Consider the following 23,298-nt stretch of genomic DNA (forward strand, 5'->3'; position numbering starts at 1 on the left):
GATAGATTCTTCCTCTTCCTTATATGAAACAAGGTTCATTATTACCAAACATTACACTGCCACCATCATAATCTTCAAACTGATCAAACTTAGATTTATCACCAATCATATGATGTGAGCAACCACTGTCTATAATCCATGTATCATTCTTACTTATATGAGAGATAAGAGCAATTTTATCTTCCTCATCATTGTCAAAATCATCTTTAACAACAATATAAACAATTTCATCCCCACTATTATCAGAATCTTTAGAATTTTCAGCCATGAAACATGATTTCTTACCTTTGTTCTTGAATGATTTGAAATCTTTCTTGCCATTCCATTTATGATCCTTCTTTTCATCATTATTCTACTTGTTCGGGCACCTAGCTGCAATATGACCAATTTCTTCACATGAAAAACATATCAGAGGAACTTTACCTTTATATTTTCCTTTGCTTCTGGAGTATTTTCTTGCTAGAAGAGCTTCAATTACTTCAAGATCACTGTTTGAGCTTAGATCTGATTCATCTCTACTTTCTAACTGAAGTTTCTTTTTTCTTTCCTCCTTGAGTGAAAGTTTGGCCTCAAATGCCGATTCCATGTTCTTGGAAGCTAGAACATAGTTGTCAAAGTTATCTAGTTCAAATGCAGTTAATCTCCCAACTATGGCCTCAAGATTTATCTGATGATTTGCTTCACATCTTCTTTCCTGAATTGCAGACACTCTGATTTCATAAATAGGAAGCAAGGTTATGAGAACTTTTCTTACAACTGTTTCTCCTTTGATGTCACCACCAGCTTCCCTGATTGCACTTACACATGCTTTAACTATTTCAACATATTTTGCAATGTTTTCATCCTCTCTCATCCTCATTTGATCAAATTGTCCTCTTAGACTTTCTTCTTTTTCTCTTCTCACATTGTCATCCCCTCCATAGATTTCTTTTATCTTGTTCCACATGTCAAAGGCGGTTTTGCAGTCCTTAATGTCATCAAATTCTTCATAGCTGAGAGCAGATGCTATGTCTATCATCATGTTGTTGTGAGTTTTCTTTTCAGCAATATCATTGACTGATAGTCTGCCAGAAGGTTCTTCATATTTTTCTTCAAGGTATTTCAGTCCATTATCACCAACAGTAGCCAGATGAAGTTTCATCAGTCCTTGCCATGCTGAGAAGTTATCTCTATTAAGTTTTGGAATTTCTCTTTTGTAAGACATCTTGATCTTTTGCTTAGATCCTTGAAATCTTCTCCTGCAAGTACCAAAAGCTCTGATACCAATTGTTGGAAATGAGAATGAAGTAACTGAGAGGGGGAGGGGGTGAATTAGTTACTACAAAAACATTTCATAGTCCCTTAGATGTCTAAAAGTTTGATCTATTTTACAGATTATTGAAACTTGATATTGCAGCAAATAATAACAATCATTAAGAATTGATATCAAAACAATTCAGCAAACTCAAACACTAGAGACACCAGATTTAATGTGGAAACCCAATATGGGAAAAACCATCAATGTAACTAGTTACTTTTTTTCACTCTTCTGAAGTGAGCCCTGTTAGGAGCCAACCCTGTTAAAGGTTACAAAAACACACTATTAGGTGTGACCCTGTTAGAGGATTTAAACACTCTGTTAGAAGTGGCCTTGCTAGAGGTCTTTAGAACAATTCAACTGAATTGTCACCTTGTTAGAGGATTTACAAAATGGCTGTTAAACCAACTCTGTTAAGAGATTTGGATTCACTACTGCAAAGGTTATAAAGCTACAATGAAGTGACCTGAATAATATGCAACTTATCTTTTGTTGATTACAAATCTCTGTTCGGCTTGATTGGATCCTTATTGATCAAATACAACTTTACAGCTCCTTTAATCCTTCATCAGGATTCACTTAGTCTCCTCTTATCCAAGTATTTGCTTTCGCATCCTTTCTTCTCTTGTTCTTCACTTGTTTTTACACCTTTTTTCTCACACACTTTTACAACTTGAATAACTCTCTCTCTCTCTCTCTCTCTCTCTCTCTCTCTCTCTCTCTCTCTCTCTCTCTCTCTCTCTCTCTCTCTCTCTCTCTCTCTCTCTCTCTCTCTCTCTCTCTCTCTATATATATATATATATATATATATATATATATTTCAGATTATCAAGTCGGCTCAAATAACTTGGAAAACAATTATTCCAACAGTCGGCTGAATTGCAAGATTTAAAAATCCTTTTACTAGCCAACCCAACACGGTAAACTCTATTCAAAAATAATTCCTATGTTAACTGACCGAGCCCGGTTAATACAGAGAATTTCATGAAATTCTTCAGTTGCCGAGTGAACTCGGTGAAAACTGACTTCTCCATCTTTCCTTCGATGATTGAGTGAGCTCGGTGAAAACTGACTTCTCCATCTTTCCTTCGATGACCGAGTGAGCTCGGTGAAAACTAACTTCTCCATCTTTCCTTCAATGACCAAGTGAGCTCAGTGAAAACTGACTTTTCCATCTTTCCTTCAATGACTGAGTGAGCTCGGTGAAAATTGACTTTTCCATCTTTCCTTCGATGACCGAGTGAGCTCGGTTATTACTGTTTGTTTTATTTTCTTCAATGACTCGGTTATCACTGTCTGTTTTATTTTCTTCGATGACCAAGTGAGCTTAGTTATCATTGTCTGAACTCGATTAACTGAGATTAAAGACTGATATGACATTTTGTGTGACATCAAGGACAACACTATCCAACAATTACAACCCCTTTTGAAAAATTTAGATTTGATTAAAATTTAGATTTTTACAAATATGATTTACATGATACTAAAAATTAAATATAATATTGTTAAGTTTTAAATGTAATGGAATTAATTTTTTACTTTTATGTGATTCTTATTATATTGTACTTAAAAATTAACATTTATTGCACAATCTCAAAAGTTATTCTTTGATTACATTAGTTTTTGAAAAAAAAAGTACATATATGTATATGCATGTGCAAATCTCTATTATCATCTATCTTATTGTGCTTATATATACATTTCATCATATGGCATCTCATGGTACTGATTCTAGGGACACTATTGTACATGATTGTTCTCCTAGTGTTTCATCACATAGGTCTACAAATAGTAGTCAGGATAGAAAAACATTATTTGCATAGACCATACATCATTTACAAGCTACTATTGCTTCTCTTGATGAGATTCTATACATTTCACCCACCTTATAAGATAGGAAAATTGTGGATTCTAACATAGATGAGTTAAGGAAAATGTTTTATTTTACATGGTGATGTGGTGTTCTGATGTATTAATTGTTAGAAATAGATAATATTGAGAGGGGGTGAATCAATATTATAAAAACTTTTTCCCACAATTGAATATTGTTAATTACTTTGTAACTTGCATATGAAATTTGTTGGTGTAAATACATACTTTACTATTTACACTTACTTAAGTTTACAATAAGATCTTATTAAGGATATTGACACTATTAGGAGTCTATGAAGTACATAGAGTATCTTGAGTGCTTGTTAGAGGACTAGGCCATGTTAGAAGCCTCAACCTTGTTAGGAGTTGGTAGATCAAATACAATATATGCAAGAAGAGCCCACTGCCCTAACATTCAATTATAAAATTCAATTCTTCACAAGAATATATATTCATACAATACTTTATGTTTACATTGTATTTCACACTTCCTCTAATCATACATTAGATGTAGTTCACATATCATCAACTTCATATCAATCACAAATATCACATAGATCATAAATATGTTGCATAGTTCATCATATATTGCACACTTATCTTGACAAGATAAAATCTTTACTTATACCTCTCATATTCATAATTCACTACTTAGTTGGCCTTCATGCTTTCACACGCTTGGCATAATAAAAAATAAATTATGGAATAATATCCACATATTCAGCTCACCATGACTTAGTATTTATTTTGTTACCAAAATAAATGTTAAATACCTATACTAGTATTTCAATCATATCATGCATTGTACTATTTGTACACACCCATGCACTGGTATATGTCATCATGACAATGTCATAGAACTTTCCTCAACTATGCATAAGCTAACTCTCAATTAGTTGTTCATACACATCACATTGTTGGTCTTAGATTGGTTTTGACAATTGAGTGTCAATGCACTTAACCAATTTCAAAGATGATGTCAAGTCTGATACAAATGTCGAGCTATAGTATGTGTTGAGCTAGAGATTCAATAGGTGCCAAGTGAACTTCAAGTGCTGAGAAAGTATCAAGTGCTAAGTGATAAGTGATGCCGAGTCACTATAGGTGTCAAGCAAAGAATAGATGTTGAGCAAGACAGAGTTACTATAGGAGCCAAGTGAGACAAAATTTCTATATGTGTCAAGCATCAACAATCAGTAAGTGCTCAGTAACATAGAATCAACATACAAGTTTGTACCTTCACAGACTCAGATGTAAACTATTTTTGAGCTGACCTAAGATGAATCTCGAAGGATCTTAAAGATAAGATCGAATCTTTTATGTTCCCTTTGTAATCAACATATAACCAATCAAAAAAATGGAGAAAACATGCAACCAATAAGAAAAGTGTAAAGATTTGAGTGGCAAAAGAGGATGAATATTGATCATAGATTCATACCTAACCCTAAGTCTTCAAAGTCTTTGTAAGGAGGTCAATATCCCATAATTCAGAGAGTGGGAGTTTTTTGGGAAAATGCTAGCAAAGTTTAGAGGGGTATAAGGACTTAGCGAAAGAAGAGTAGCATTGCATAATTTAGTTGGTTAGAATAGAGCATTAGCACTTCAAGCAAAGACATATCAGATTAGGAAGGATCATATCAGTTTGAGAAAAAAAAGGATCTGGAATTAGAATTGGGGATTGTACGTTATCAGGTCAACAAATTCTAATAATTTCTAGCCTTTTTATTTAGAATGAAAATCCTATGGAGATAAGTTGGCTTAGCAGCCATGTTGTAAACTTTTAACAAGGTGCTAAATCCTTTAACAGGGTAACATTCCAAGTGAGTGTTTGTAAATCCTCTAACTAGGTCACTTTTAATAGGGTGAAAAGCCTTTAATAGGGCAAGCCTTTCATAGGGTAGACCATTGGAAGTGGTCAAACTTTTTAACCTTAAATAGTTACGTATTGCTATAGTGATAATTTGTGGGTATCATCCCCACCCTAGTTTTACCTTCTTATTTTGGAGGGTTTCTAGGTGACCAAAATCTTATGTTATCTATTTTCATGCATGTCTTTACTTTCATATTTATTTGATATGGTAGATGCATGTGGATAATCTCATTTAAAAGTTTTAGAGGATTAAATATTGTTACTTTTGATTCACCCCCCCTCTTAGAAGTAAATCTTCCCACTTCTAAATTCCAACACACATCTCTCTGTGTTGTTGTAAACTATCTAACACTTAGAAAATTTTCTATCTCTAAATACATAAATGAAATTTTGAATATATGTTGCTATAAATGACAACACTCATTATATCTATCTGACCATATTGCCAACAATCTCCCTCTTTAGAATTGATGGTAACATTTTGCAAAATTGGCTAAGTCCCAAAATGGTATCATGCAGAATAAAATAAAAAGAAGTAACTATGCAAAATTTCTTTCAAAACATGAAAATTTTATTCATGTTTTTATGGATCATTACATTCCTTATATCTCCTTTACTTTGATACATAAGTACATAAGCATACTCCCCCTAACATATACAATATATACAATTTTTGTTCTACATATTAATACTCCCCCTTTGACATCAATGGAAAATGTGTCAAAATTTGTATACAAAAGTTGGGTGACCTACTGTTGATCATCTTGTCAATCTAGAAAAATAATCTGCATAAACAAGTTTTAGCCCATTTACTTCATTCTTCCAATTTTCTTTTACTTAATCATAAATGTTGATTAGTGCACATCGTGCATAGGGTGCCACTTCAAGTGCACTCAAGTCAGTATATGCAAAATTTTCATAGAAAGTCTTTGCTACAAAGCATTCCTCTAATTGCCTATGCAAAGTACTCAACTTAGTTGACAAAATTTCTCTAAGACTAGAAAATCTCTTTGTTGCCTTCTCCTTGTCAAATTCCAAGCCTCCGATTACACTATGGATCTTCTCCACTTTAATTTTACAGTGTTCAATGTTGGTTTTTGGGAGTAGTAACTTCATAGAGAGTAATTCAAATTCACTCATATTACCCTTAATTTGACTCTAAAAGTTGGTTAGGTATTTGTATGACAATGTGCACTATCCATACAATCTCTTCCCTTTATCAATGATTTTTTTGAGTTCCTTGATGCTTCCATCAAGTTCTTTCAAGTCAGTAAATTAAAATTGATTTTTGAAAACAAGTCTGTTGTTTACCTATCACCTTTCCATCTACAAATTGAAATAATAAGATTGGTGCCTTATCCATTATGATTTAGAGTCCATTCAATTCCTAGATCTAATTGATTTCCTTACAATCAACATTATCAACAATTCTTACTAAAAATTATACTTACAGACATCCTTCCTATTACCATAGAGACCCTATCAATACCACTAAATAATTTATTTAATTCATTGAATTAATAGAAATGGTGAATTGATATACAATTTGATTCAATTGCATTCAACTGGACAAGCTTTGCTTACACAGCTTCAAAATAACTAAGTAAAAGAAATGGAGACAAGATTGAGCTAGAAAAGATGTGGTGACAACTCATCTTTGTATTAATTTTGTTCTGAAAAAAAATTGTATATAATTGAAAAAGACTCAGAATGACTCAAGACCAAACATCTATATCTTGGAAAATTGATGTATTCTCATAGAATTTGTAGAGAAAACATATAACGAAGTATTCACATCAAGATATTGGACTAAACAGAATTAAAGATAGACTTAATAGAAGCTAAAAGTGATACCACTATTTGGACCCTTTTTCTAGCCCTGGAATCTCACTTATATAATGTAAGATGCAACAAGCTTTAGGCATAGAGAACTAATAGCTATCCTTTTGACAAAAGATATTTACATTTTGTAGCTATCACAAAAAGACAAAGTTGTGTGTAATAGAAAAACTTTACATCAAAATATTCTTTAGGTGGGACAATTTTTTGTTACATTTCCAAAACTATGAATTCCATGATTTATTCTTTGTTTATTCTGACTCCTCGAAGTATGTGGCTATCAAGCTTGCTAATGATGTGTCATGTTCTGGTACCTACAAGTTAACCTCAACTTGGGGGTTTTCATTGTCTTCATCATGAACTATTAAGGTAACAATTACTTCTACATCCTCATCTACCCCATCATCTTCTACCATCTATCTCGAAGACACAATTTCTTCTTTCCACTTGTTAAAAATAGTGTCATCAGGCCAATCAAAATTTAGGATTTCCTGCTACACTTGTATTACAAAATTTCTCACTTTTTCTATTTCAACAAGATCTTTTTAGATAACATTGTAAAATAATTGCACTTTGACCAGCTCTTCATTGATCACTACCCATAATATATGACCCTTTTCATTTATAACATTATTCATTCTATGACATAGTAGTTCATCTAATTCCTTTCCCCATTCTTCCTTTTCTTTTATTCTATCAACCCTTTTAAGGGCACTCAGAAAAAGTTCAAACTTCTTTGTTATGTACTTGGAAAGGTAAATTGTTATTCTCTTTTAAATAGAAATCCATTTCTCATCAAAGTCCTTCAAATTACTAAGTATATCAAAAATATTTTCTATTTGATGGCAAGGTAATTGGATGACAAAAATATGCATAACAATAATATCATCATTTCTTTCACTCCATTTCCATACAATGGGCTTTGAGTTGTCTTCATCCCTCTTTATTTCATCCCATATTTCTAGGATTCTTGCCAACTCAATTTTGGCCACTCAATTTTATCTACTAAGTACAAATTTTTTTGTCTAAGCTTCTCTTTATATTGATTATTCAATTCAATATGCAATTCATATAGCTTGGTTTCTTCTTCTTCAAAGTCTTCAATAGTATAGAACTCAGGCCTCTGTGGGGTATCTGGTAACTCAATAATGGGGGTGGATTTAAATGGTTCAACTAGGGGGTGAGGATATATAATTCTTAGCCTACTAGATTCTCCTACTTTCCTCTTTCCAAGTTGTTTTTCCATTTGGGATATTTGGTTTTCTAGTAATTGTATCTATTTTTCTCTTTCCTCATATGCCTTAAGTATTTCTTCAAACTTGGCATTGAGTTCTGAGAATCTACTTTGTTCTTTTCCTACCACTACATCCCCAAACTCTAACATTTCTTTAGCCATTCTTGTAACCTATTGACTACCCACTTCATCAGCCATGTATATTGTAAGAGCACCAGTGTGTTCTGCACTTGAAATTTCTTACATTCTGGTCTTATTTCTTTTTTCAATTGAGCATATGACCAAGGCTTGATGTTCATTACTAAATTTAATCCCCTTATGTGCTTTTAATATCTCTTCCTCTATTTTATACTACACATCTTTTACTTTTCTAATAGAATACAAAATCATAGCATTAGCTATGCCCCATTCATGAAAAACCAAGACTCCTAACTCCCTAACCAATTGTCTTCTGGCCTCAGGTGTTAATTAGGAAAAATCCTCCAAAAATTTAGCCTTCACCTCTTCCTCAATGTCAAAGTTTGATTTATTTGGCTACTCTGCTTTTATTTTCTTGCATTTTCCTCAAAATTTCCTATATTATGTCTCCAAAACAATTGTGCAAAATCCCTAGATTTAACAAAATTCTCATCATCTATGAACTCCCAAGAATCTTGAGAAATAATAGGATCTATCTCCTTATAACCTATGTAATCAGCAATAGTGAGGTCAAAGGAGGGCATAGGAGGCTCCTAAGGTACTCCTGTTTCCATATCAGAAGTAGTAACAACTATATCTCCTTCCCCACCCATTTGTCTTAATTGTTCTCTTAAATATGTTTCATCTTCTATTCAGAGTGGGGTTTGAGTTGGTGAATACTCTTCCACATGAGAAGAGGACCCCTATTCTAATTTTTTCCTTTTGGGTGCACTGGTGGTAGGTGGACTCTTTGGTCTTGGCCTTAGATATGAGGGTGAACATGTTGTATACTTTGAACCATAATATATCTTACCCTCCTCTGTAATGTGTATGGGCCTGAAGAGACTATCATTCGATTATTTATCCTTCTCTCCACCTCTACTGTGTTATCAGGATATGTCTTAACAAAGGTAGCCTTCTTTTCATTCATAGTTTGCATTATTACAACAAAATTATTCATTAATGCATTCATTTTTGCCCCCCAATACTTCTTATCTTTTAAGGGATTATAATTTGGAACAAAAGCATTAATGAATTCTAAGACTTTACTAAAGACTATCCATTTTTCTTTTCTAACTTTCTATTCCTATAATGAAAAAAAATTTCTAATAACATCTTTAGGGAAGTATACATGCTGCATAATAACCTTAGCTCTTTTCCTTTCCCTTAGGAGGTCATAGAATCCTTTTGGATTAATATATCTTGCATGGAACTCTGTCATGTGATATCTATTCAAAAATAAACTGGGATTTCTCCATCCTTTCTTTACAAAGACAAAATCATGAGCCACAGTAACAATAGGGAAGAAAGTGCCTTTACCTTTGCCGATCATATCCCTTTCTTCAATGGTTCCAATTTTCCATAAAAACTCTACAATTCCTATCTTTAGAGGTACATAGAAAGGTAAAACATGAGGTTTTCCCAAAAAATCATAAACTCTAATCATAGTAGAAACATTGTATGGGATTATATACCCCCAATTATGACTAACCAAAAGTCCCTTAGCATGGTCCTTAGGTTTGATTAATTCTAGTAGAGGCTATGGAATTCTTGGGCTATCCCCATTTAGGAGTAATCTGAGCCTTGATGCAAAATATCTGTCAAATCTAACATAGATAGCATCCATGGCTTCCTAAGTAATGTTAACACTCCATAGCTAGACTTGTAGCTTCTCACCATCCTTTTCTAGCTCCATCTCCATTCCCTTAGAGAAAAAGGTAACTCCCTTATAGAGACATATGTACATCAACAAAGAGTACCAAAAAAAAGGTCTGTTCACCTTAACTTGATGTATTCCAACCAAATAATTATGAATTTCTTCTGAAAGGAAGGTATCAAAATCAAGAATGGTGCTCATTCAAAACTACAATGTCTAAGCCATAATAAGAACAATATAACCTTGGATGTATTCCTCCTCATCCATCCCAAATATCTTACAAAGTATAAAGTTTGGGTTTTAGAATCAAAGTATTTTCTCATCAATGGCTCTAGGGTGCTTGGTGTAACCAAGGGTAGTGACCCAATCTTAGCAATATGTTGTTGTAATGACCTCGCTCTCAAATATACTCTTTCTGAATCACATCTTGCTTGAAGATCATCCATATCAATAGGCTCATGAACTACATGGTTAGGGCTGAGCTTAAAAACCTCATTGATCAATTCAGGAAAAACCCTAAAAAGATTGTCTCCATCATAATTCTTTACAATTCTAGTGATATGGTCATATTTCTTGGCCATATCAGACAATAGATCTCTATCAAAGAAAACCCTAGGGACCACTAATTTATCGATATCAAATTCCCAAACATTACTCAGAGGAGTGTCTAGGTTATGTTCAACAAACCATTTTAAAAATAGTTCTGAGCCTCCTACAGAAACCCACGCATCTCTCACCCAATCGTCTCTATCATAGAAACCATCACCCACAACCAACCTAAGGATTTTTGGGATAAGCTCTCTAGCTTTTGTTATCTCATGTATAGATAAAGGAAATTTTTCCAAAAAATCATCATGGACTGATCTTTTAAGATAATTAGTATGACCAGAGAATTCCTTTCGTGGAGGCATTTTTTGAAAAATCCAACTTCACACAATTCTAATTCCTTGATTTTCAACAATTATAGAGCACTTACCCACTGAATTATGCTTCCTTTCATTTGTAAATTGTATTTTAATAAGCTAAAGACTATGTAGAATTTTGTACTTAGCTCTAAATACCCTTGCTCTCTAAGAATTCTTTGCAATTATGTGGTCCAATAATGGTAAATTTACAAACTAAACCAGGGCATAAAGATCCAACGAAGGAGTTTTGAGAAATATTATTTTACTTTAGCTCTTAATTTCATGCCATGCTTCAAATTTGAATTTCATCTATCATTCTCACAGCATTAAATGAATTTTTTAAAAAAAAGCAAAACTATTTTAAAGCTTTGAATATCCTAGCCATGTGTCAAGCAAGTGCTTGCTCACTTTTTTAAAGTTCGAGCATGTTGATAATGTAGGTAAGTGTTGGATATTGATCACCTTTAGGTCTAAGATCATGAAGATTCAAGCATATTGCAAATAAAACTTTTAATATTAAGATCCAATTAGCATTCCATTTCAACACCTTTTTACACGCTAGGTTGGCACTTCCCCGCATTACTCAAATGTCATGAAACTTCATGTTGTAGGTAATCACCAATTGTTGATCTACCAAAGATCAACGATCACAGAAAATTGCACCTTTATCATGTCCAGTCAACTAGATTGACCAATACAATATCTCCTTTCAAACCAAAATGTTCTGACAGTTGCCATGACAAAGACTTTATTACAACATGTGACAGGGGTGGGTTGATGACATCATCAAATGCTACATGTCTCAATGGTACTTCCCTATATTACTTAAAGACCTTGCAACTTATAAAAGTAGGTAAGCACCATTTGTAGATCTTAACAAGATCAACGACTAGCCCAAAATGCTCATCTAAAGCTCAAAAGTTTCACATTAATACTTAGGAGACATGACCATGGCTATGGTAAGCTTGGAAATTAAAAGGTCAATTTTTAGAAAAATAAAAATAATCTTTATAAAAAGAAAACTTAGGGTAAATTGTATCCCACACTATTTTGATAATGAATACCTCTTTGAAAATTAGGGCACACAACTAGATTTTATTTTATCTTTCAGGAAATTTGAACTAGGGTGTTTCCACTAAGGGCTACCAATTTTTCAAATATGACCCTAGGCTTTTTATTGTAAGGTTCAACATATGGCAAGAATGAAAAATTAGGCCAACATGGTCCACTGGTGGTCTACTTGACCCTTTTCTTTGGTGAAGGTGTAGGTTCTTGCTTCACCTTTACCAATCTATTAGATTTCATCTATTTTGTAGGTGCTTCCACCTCTTGCTACCTCCTTGGCTGATCACTTTTTGTTCTCATAGGTTGCACTTGCACCATAGCTACATATGGTGCAATAGGGGCCTGCACACATTGTTGTGCTATTGTCACACCTTCTGCAGGTCCTACTATGGCAATAGGAGTTGCTACTAGCATTTTAAACTATCCGTTCACTCTCATTTTCATCGCAAAGCCTTTGACCTAATTTAATTCCTTTATGGTCATGTCATATTCCTTGAGAATGGAATCTATCACATTTTCCACTTTCTTCTTGCTTTCCTTGTTGTGTAGTTCAGAATGAACTATTCTCATTTTCTCCTCATAAGTTCCCCATCTAGGGAACTTTGTGTCCTTCTTAGATTGGAGTATGATTTGCGCATACCCTTCTATGAGCTAAATGCTCATCTCATATCTCATGGGTTCAATGAACTTAACCCTTGGTACCATAGCTTCCATATAGGAGTTATTTGTCTCCACCATGAAGCATATCTCATCCTTATATTTCTATACTATAGAGGGAGGTATTCTATACTTGTGTTTCATCTTTGAATGGAAAATTTTCTTTATTCTTTCAATATCATCATCTTTGACATCCTCCAATTTTGATATGTTGCATTGAGTCATCATCTTCATTGCACACTCTTTGATATTGCAATTTGTTACTCCAAAAAACTTCTTTGTACCATAAAAAAACAAATGAGTCGGTAGAGACTCAAATATAAAAACTATGCTCTTTTTTTTCTTCACTTTAGCAATGTTATCCAACAATTACAATTTGATAATCTCACATAGATTAATGTTTCTCCCTTGAACTGCCATCACATAAGTCACATGTAAAAATGCAACTAGTACTGAATTACCCTTTGATCCATGGTTGAACTTGTACCCTAATATCTTTCTTAATAGTTTTAGTCCTTTATCTTGAATGGAGTCTACCTTCATGTTTCTTCCATCAAACCTAGTATTTTGGTTCATCTCAACCATCTTTCTTACATACTTCTCATTGGTAGGGTTACATCCCTCATTAATCAATGATGTCACCTTATGAACTAGGTCATTGTCAATAACTATCTATGCATGGCCTAGCCTTAACAAATCATCATGTACCCTACTTAGAATAATTTGGGTCCAATCATGATTATCAAATGTTGTATAAAACATATAATTCACTAGATTCAACTCACTTTGGTGTGCATACTCATATTTCAAGGATAGGTCACTGTTACACATGGTTCACAAATCTTTGTAAATATCTTCATCTCCTATGCTCTTAATTTTATAGTGGATATAACTTTTGATATCCTTAAAATAAAGCACATTCTTTGGAACTTGTGAATATGTGCCCAATAGGTCATCTAAAAGTGATACAAATGGAAGCTTCTTGAATACATATTGTGGTGTATCACTTACATCATAAATAGTTTGACTAGCCATTGCAATTCTACTATATTCACTAAAAATACTTAGCTTTAGCTCCACAAAATACCTTAAAAATTATGTTTAGGGCTTCTTCAACTATGTGCATCACAAACTTCTCTTCACACTTCAATTCACTATCAAATCACTCTTCAATTCACTCAAGACACTTTGCATGAACAAATGGTATACACAATCTTGCTTGTAATCCTTAAATTATTTCAAATCACACTGCACTTTAAATGTGTATCTACCAAAAATTCAAATATTCTCTCTATTTACCAATAAGCTTGTTTTTTGGATTCCTACTCACTAAGATCATATCTAGACTTCCACACTTGACCATATATTTCTCTTTATGTCCTTAACCTTCTATTAATTGTGCAATTTCCAAGTCTCTCTCTAACATGATGCACTACTTCTTCTAAATGGCTTAATTCAAGTAGAATGAGTCACAAATAATCTGTGACTTCAATGTCTTATTAGGTGCATCAAAATATTGTTCCTCCAAAACTATATACGATCTTTCTGGATCCTTTGTTATCACAAATGCTTCCTTGAATTCATAAACATGTTCATTTAATGATTCATTCTAACTATGGGTGAACCCACAATAATGAGTTCCACTTTAGTGGGACAAAGAGAAATGCAAAAAAATTTGCAAAGGTGAAATCAGGTTTAACATGTGTTCATTGCGAACATATTATTATATAATAACGTATGTTCATTATGAACATGCATAATTAATATGTTCATAGTGAACATCTAAAAGTCAATTTTTGGCGTTTAAAAATGTCGTTTTAACCCCTTCTTGTCATTTTTCACGACATTCACTATTCACTCAAGGGTTGGAGCGAATGTGTGGTCTTCGTCAACATCATCCTATCATTTTCCTTCAAATTCTCCTCTCGAGGTATGTTTATATATTATTATTTTAATGTTTTTAACATTTTTAATTTTTTAAAGCATTTTTTAATGTTTTCAAAGCATTTTTAAATGTTTTAAAAGCATATTTTAATGTTTTCAAAGCATTTTAAAATGTTTTTAAAGAACACTTTAACGTTCTTTATGTTTTTAATGTTTTCAACACATATTTGTATTGTTTATTTATATTAAACTTAATTATATTAATTTAGAAAACATTAGAAAAATATTATATAAAAAACATTAGAAAAAAAATTTAAAAAACATTATAAAAAACATTAGAAAATTTATAATAATAAAAAAATTTAGAAAAATTTAGAAAAACATTAGAAAATTTATAATAATATAAATTTTAGAAAACAAATTTAGAAAAACATTAGAAAAAACATTAGAAAAAATATTAGAAAAACATTTAAAAAACATTAGAAAATTTATAATAATATAATGTATTAGAAAACAAATTTAGAAAAACATTAGAAAAAAATTACATTTAAATATTAGAAAAATATTAGAAAATATATTTAAAAAATAATAATTCAAAATTTTATATTAGAAAACAATGCGAAAATAAATTAGGATTTAAAAATTAGAAAAATATTAGAAAAAACATCAGAAAATATTTTTAAAAACATTAGTCTTGAAAATTAGAAAACATTAGAAAAATATTTAAAAATATTTTAAAAACAATAGTGTAGAAAATAAAATTTAGAAAAATATTTTCAATATTCATATAAATTTATTAATGTTAATGTACATGTTATTGATTTTTTAATACATCTTAATCTTTTATGTTTACGTATATGTTTTATTCATGTTTTTGTATATGTTATTCATCTTAATGCCTTATTCATGTTTATGTGGATGTTATTCATCTTTATGCACCTTAATCTAAACTGTGTAATTAACTATATTTAATGGCATACATCTTAAGGGGAGATCCTAAATTATACATAAGAATGTAGATTAAAATATACTTATTTTATTTCATAGATATATGTATATATCTTAATGTTAAATGTACAAATGTATGTATGTTTTCAATATTCAAATTCATCTTAATGTCTTAATCTTAGAAGTGCAATTACATGACGTCTTAAGGGTCCATATCCTAAATCATACATGTAAGAATGTAGATTAAAATGTATTTTTTATTTTGAACAGAGATGTATGTATATTTTTTCATGGTTAAAAGTAGGTCCATGTACATTTTTTACATTTTTATATGTACATATGTTAATGATTGGTCTTAATTTGTCTTATAACTAAGTGTAAATAACTATATTTAATGACATGTCTTAAGGGGAGATCCTAAATTATACATAAGAATGTAGATTAATGTATATTTTATTTCATAAATGTACATGTAAATATGTTAATGTTAAATATAGACACATGTATTTTTTCAATATTCATATCTATGTATTTATATTATTATTTTAATGCCTTAATCTAAGTATATAATTAACTATATAATTCAATGACATGTATATATAAGAATGTAGATTAATTTGCATCTAGGTAAGAATATAACATACATACATACATAAGAACATATAACTTAGAATGTGTATGACCTAAAGAATACATGTTACAACATTTAATTAATAAAAGTTAATTATAAGAACATAACTTGATTATATACAAACATAAAGAATGTACATCATATAATCTAATGTTCATGTAAAGATTATATATTTAACTTAAATTTTAACTCTTAAACCTTAATGCTAAACAATAGTCCTAAATACTAAACCTGGTCATAATCCTAACTACAAAAACCTAATCATAAATTATAACCCCTAATCTTAGATGCACACTTGAAACCATAACTCCTAAATCTCAATTTGAACTGTAGAGGTCTAAATGATAAACCCCAACATTAAATAGTAAATCATATTAATACTTGATCCTAACTTTAATTTTAAATATTAAAACTATGTATTAAAACCATAATCCAAAATCTTATCCCTAATAAAAATCCTAACCCTCTAACCATACTTCTAACAATGATGTAAACCTATAACCTAGAACCCTAATTATAATCATAAATCATATATATTAAACCATGACCCTAAATACTAAACCCTAATCAAGTTGTATGTCTACTAAGATCCTAAAATGTTAAATTTAAAAGCTAAACTCTAATTCTAAAAGAGCTATATAAACTAATTTTATGTACTAAACCATAATTATAACCCTGATCATAAATTATAAGCCCTAATCATAATCCTAGATCCATAAATTTAAACCCTAATGTACAAACCATAACCCTAAAAATAATATTAATACCAATGTCAACCCATATCCTAACCCTATAAATAATACTAATATAAATGTAAACCCAATGTATCCTAACCCTAATTTCATAACTATAACCCTAAATCCTAAATGCTAAAGCCTAATACTAACCCTAATTGATAGACTATAATTTGTACTCCTAAGGTCTCCGACCATGATCCTAACCCTAATCATGGTCTCAATCCTAAATCATAGCCCTAACCATAATCCTAACTCTAACCATAATCCTAACTCTAACCCTAAAAATTAACTAAAATAATTATCCAAACCCTAACCCTAACCTCAAGATCTTAAAGTTTAATTTCTAAACCCTTATATTATAAATGATAATTTACCCTAAATCATAATCTTGAACCAAATCACAAACTTCATGTTTGCTAAACCCTTATCCTAAATTCTTAACCATATGTGGACGTTAATTTATTAACCCCTAAATAATGCTAAATTATACTTGTATAAACCCTAACAATGTCATAACCTGTCCTAAATCTTACCCTAAAATTGAGCCTAATTATAGCCCTTACACTAAAACCCTATTTCAAAACCTAATTGAGGCCTAGAACTTACATAAAATTAAAACAAGTTGACCCTCATCCTAAATTATAATATTACATTCAAGAGATACATGCCATAAATAAGCACATGTACATGTACTTGAAGTATGACCCTTCTTTTAAATGATCTATGTCACCCAACTTGAAACCTAAACCTCAACATTATCCTTTAAGAACTTAATATAAATAATTTATTACCCTAATTGAACTCTAATAATACCCCCCAAAGTATAATAAAATCCTAACAATAAATTAACTCTAGAACCATAAGCAAACTCTCAACTTTAAAGTTATCTTCAACCCTAACTATAAATCAAAGACTTTCCCTCTAATTTGCACCTTATCCTACTTGCTAACCTTAACTCTAACCTTAATTTTCCTTAAATCATAACATTAATTAAACTAATATATCCCTATTTTAACCCTAACTATAATATAATCTAAACTATAACCATAACCTAAGTTAACCCAACCCTAACATTCATGATAACCATACCTTAATTTGAATCCTTACAAAAGCCCAATTTGAATCATAAGGGCCAAAATCATAAAAGCCCAGAGGTTGTTTGAACCTTAGTAGAAACATTAATAATAATAAAAATTAGCTAGAATACTAGACCTTGGACAACATATCTCGTGATAAAAGATCAATTCAGATTCTTGTAAATGATTTAAAAACTAGTTTGAACAAAAGCTTGAAAATAAGGGATTAAAAAAGGTGTCAAAAGTTGATTTTTTTTCCCTCGAGATAACCTAAACTTGAACATCTATATGAAAATTTGGAGATACATGGTTAAAAAATTAGTATGATAAAAAATTGAGTGCACATGCATTTTTTATTTCATAAATCTAAATTATAATAATTTACAACATCTTTAATCAAATGATACTAAATTTTCACTTATTTGAAAACAATTTACACATTAAAATACATTATTATATATTATGACATTGTGTTATTTCTATTTAAGGAAAATATAGAAAATCTAGCTAATTAATTTAACACATTTTTAATTAATAATAAGTAAATATATTATTGAACTTTCTTATTATATGATTGAAATTTTATTTTGGATATTTAATTATTTTTAAATGAAATATAGAAAATCTAAGTTTACTTATATTATTTACTTATTATTAATTAAAAATGTGTTAAATTAGCTAGATTTGAACTATATTTTCCTTATAGAAATAACATGCAATGTCATAATATATAATAATGTATTTTAAGTGTACAATAGACTTAGCTAATTTTTAATTAATAATAAGTAAATATATATAGTTAATTTAACACATTTCATGTTTGAAAGTTTATTTTGAATAAATTATTGTTAAATGAAATATAGAAAATTTGTTCTAACTCTAAAGTTCTCATGTATGTACATGTATATGCATTCAATCATATATATTTAAATTTTATCAGATCATATATGTACATGTTGCAGATTATCTAGACACATGTGTGATGTACATTTAATTACATGTATAATTTTTAATTAAAAATAAAAAGTTGTGTATAGTAGACAGTTTAGTTCTTGATACATGTCTACATCAATATAGCTTCACACGATTAGCTTATTGCGGCTTTGGGTGCAACACTTGATGCAATTCCTATTGTGGCACAGGTTGATGTGGTTCCTGTTCCAGTGCTCGATGCAGTTTCTATTCTGGCTCCTCGTATAGCTCATCATGGTGCTCATGGTGGGGATCATGTTGCATCTCATGGTGGGACTCATGGTGTACCTCAAGATAGGGTTGGTTGTGTGGTTCATGTTCTGGCTCCTAGTGCGGCTCCTATTCCAGGTTAAGTTGGACCTGCAGCTCCTACTGGAGATCCTCCTGCACCACCTCCATGCATCAATATCAATGCTTTATTTGTATTTTCAGAGCAGGAGGTTGCTAAACTACAACAATCTATATCATCCTTTGATGATGGTCTTTATAGAGATATATGTGCTACAATATGTAGGAGTTCACATGATCTGACAGCTAGATTTAGAGCTCACCATTCATTTACTCCTGACATATTAGCTTCCATATGTAGGGAGCTTAGGGCTAAGATTTTAGGAGATGCATCTTTTGATGACATCAAGAGGGTGGCCCCCAAAGATTTCATCAAAAGAGAGCTCTTTCCAGGATATGAGGGAGCACAAGGTAGGGTGAGAGGCTATCAAGTCACATGATGCACAGTTCCTATTATTGCTAGCATTATCTATCCTAGGTTCTTAGCTGCGCATGGTCGTTATCCTAATAACAACCATATACCTCTTTATTTTGCATAGCAGTTGTATGCTGAGTTTTGCATGGGGCTTAATTTCAACTACTTGGATATTCTTGATTATTAACTATAGGGGCGTGGTCGGATCGCAGATCATGACTAGTATCGTAGTGCACATCATCTGCCACCTCCAGATGTCAAATAGTTTGTTGGACAAAGATTGACTCCTGTGACTCCAGCACATGCACCTATTGCAAATAGAGTTGTCATTGCTTCCCAGAGGGGAGCAATTGACACTATTTGACACATTGTATCTATGACTGCTAGTATCACATTTGATTCTATTGGTCATTATATTCATAGTCAACATCCTCGTCCACCTAGTTGACCATCTTTAGAGGCATCTAGTAGCACTTCAGGCACCTCAGATGATGCATATAGAGTTGCTAGGCTACCACTACTAGGTGATGTTCATGGTCTTTTAAGACATCAAACATATGATTCAGCACTATATTTTTTAGAGGATATGTTGCACATTATTAGTTATGTTTTTGATAAACAAGGGATTCTAGTTCACTCAATGATGGTAGTCAATAGACAACATCAAAGCCCCAACGTAGTTCCATAGACACAAGCCACCACATCAATGATAGATGATACACCTATGTGTAGCTCACAGCATTCGACACCAAGCTCATGACACTCTATAGATGACTTGGGCATATGAGTTGGAGATGTCCAGATCACAGCTAAGGGTCTTGATGATTTTGGTGAGCAGTTGCAAGGCCTGTCTAAGATTGATACTAGTTCAACCTTGGCTATTTCATCGTACATGGACCTATTGTTCGGATAACCTAGTAGCACTGATTTTATACCATTACCCAGCCAATTACATAGTCCACTTCACTCAAATTTACTAGTAGTTGGACAAGGTGCTGAGGGTGGTTCAGTAGGTGTCAGAGTTTCAGGCCTAGGTGCATCGATAGATGATAGGATGGAGTTTGTTGATCATCCTCCACCTCTAGAGACCTAGGTACATATATAATTTATTTTTATTTTTAAATATATATGAAATTAAAAAAATAAATTTATTAAAAAATCTAGTTCAAATATATATATATATATATATATATATATAATTTAATCTAAATAACTATAATAAATCATGCAGTCATAGGTTGCTAAGCACATGGTTACATGTAGTGTTGGTTCAGGGCATCATGTACATGAGAGAGATGATTCTATTGAGGCACCCAATAGTGCTTAGGTACTTGAGTTTTAAATAATTTTTTAAAAGTTATTTAAATGTTTCAAACTATATATATATATATATATATATGCATGTTTGTATTTAATTTGAATGTACATGTACACATGTATATATATGTTTAGATACAACTCTAATGTATGTATATGTATATATATGTTTGCAGGGCTCGTTTGATGCACCTCAGCGAGAGGATGTACAAGAGACTCGATTAGAGGGTCATTCTGTTCGTATGCGTCTTGAGGAGTCCCTCTAGTAGTAGATCTTTATATATTTTTTGATGCATTTATATATTGGAGGTAGTTTACATACACATATGTGTATTTTTATTACCTTGATGACATACATGTATACATATGTTTCACTATTTATTTGATTATTGAGTACTTCAATAGTTAGATGGTCATATGTATATATGAATTTTTATATTTTGCTACGTACATGTATTTATTCGAGATTTAGAATTTGTGTATGTATGCATTTTAGTTGTAGAGATATATTTTAGATCTATAGATGTTTATTCTTGAGATGTGTATATGTGTATTTTTTTTGTATTATAGCTATAGAACATGATCTTGAGACGTGTACATGTTACATATATACATGTGTGTTTTTTTTAAATAGTACTTATAGTAGAACATTCTTCATCAATAATATTATAGCTTTTAAACTTTAGATTTTATTGTCATAATTATAAAATAATCAAATTAATTTCTCTAAATACAGGTACTTCAATAGTTAAATATTCAAAGAAGTTCCAAATTGATCTATGAACCTAATTGAAAATTTTGAAAATGAATAATATTTAAATAGGGTGATTGAATTGAATTAATATAGGTGCTTAAAACTACTAAATTAACCTAGAAATGATTTAGATTATAAATTTAAATGTTCATTATATTTTAAAATTGTAATCATTATATGAAATAAACAATTAGAAGGACTCAATATACATAAATTTGGTAAATCAATTAGTACCTGAATAAAGATGCAAATTTGTTATACCAATTAGTAAGAAGTTAGAAAGATACAAATTTCTTAAATTATCAATTACTAATCCACTAAAGATAAATATTAGTTTTATGTGAATAAAAATATGCTAATTAGGTAAGCCAATACATTATTTTAGAAAACTTTTATAAAATATAATATTTAAAAGCATATTAATTTAAACTTTAAGAGTATGACCGTAGATGTAATAAAGTTCTAACATTAAAATGTATAGTTTTTTAATAAACTAACATTTGATAACTATGAACTTATAATCTTACAATTTTAAAAACACATTTAATTCACTAATGAAATTCAATAGTTTGAAAAAAATTGATAAATGAATTTAAATTATTAAATTCATCCATGGTACAATAAATTTATTATTAAATTATATAGTTTTTTAATAAACTAATGATAATTAAGAACTTATGATCATACAATTAAAACCACATTTAATTCAAGATGAAATTCAATAGTTTCAAAAGAAATTGATATTTAAGAATTGTAACATATTAAATTATTTTTGATACATATCTATAGATAATGATTGTGTAAGTTTGAACTAACTTAGCCTATTTAAATATCAAGTTGTTAAATTATTAAATTCATCCATGGTACAATTAATATTATTAATTTATATAGTTTTTTAATAAACTAATGATAACTAAAACTATGATCGTACAATTAAAAACACATTTAATTCAAGATGAAATTCAATAGTTTGAAAAGAAGTTGATATTCAAATTATTATAAAATAAATCTCAAATGTCAATTCAACCATGATGTACACTTATAACATGTAATATCTTCTCATGATCTTCATTGTCTAGTCTCCACTTGCAACATGCATGCTTAACTTTGATTGGATGTAGACAAAGCTCGGTAGCAACAATCAGGTGGTTTTATTGTAAAACCTTATTGTTAGGTTGATAATCAACAAACTGTATTTCATGTTGGACTATTTTGTCTTGCTTCAAATATGTTCCCTCTATCAAAACAGAACTTGCACCACAAATTTAAGTATTTTAAAATTTCATAAATATAAAGTTACCTATATATATATATATATATATATATATATATATATATATATATATATATATATATATATATATATATATATATATATATATATATATATATTTATTCATATAAAGTTACCTATGGGGAACAACATTCCATCACTTTCTTCAAGGTCATATAACTTTGTCCTCTCTGTTGTACATCACAATAAATAATAACTGACACCTTCATAATTTGTAATGCCTCGCCCAAAGATCCTTGGAAACAAGGATGGAATACAAGTCAAGAATTTTTTTTTACAAGTATGAATGCACATGACAACATCATATAGGGATCACAATGATCGTAACGAATGACTTCACCACAATCTTGGCAACCAATGAATCTCCAAATGCCACTACCAAACTGAGATAAGCAAACAAAAGCCAACA

General features: G+C 30.8%; 1 protein-coding gene across 1 annotated transcript in view; it reads left to right on the plus strand.

Moving 5' to 3' along the window:
- LOC149554310 (transcription initiation factor IIF subunit alpha-like) overlaps positions 1–19,174 on the plus strand; it is a 75,788-nt gene extending 56,614 nt beyond the window's left edge. Inside the window, exon 11 of the mRNA XM_089828419.1 lies at positions 18,992–19,174. Within this exon, the coding sequence (XP_089684545.1) occupies positions 18,992–19,174 (183 nt within the window). The remainder of the gene's footprint in view (positions 1–18,991) is intronic.
- The last annotated feature ends 4,124 nt before the right edge of the window (positions 19,175–23,298 follow it).

This window comes from Cupressus sempervirens, chromosome 5 (assembly GCF_028749045.1).
Source record: "Cupressus sempervirens isolate cs-2001-9-10 chromosome 5, ASM2874904v1, whole genome shotgun sequence".
In the NCBI taxonomy this organism is placed as follows: Eukaryota; Viridiplantae; Streptophyta; class Pinopsida; order Cupressales; family Cupressaceae; genus Cupressus; species Cupressus sempervirens.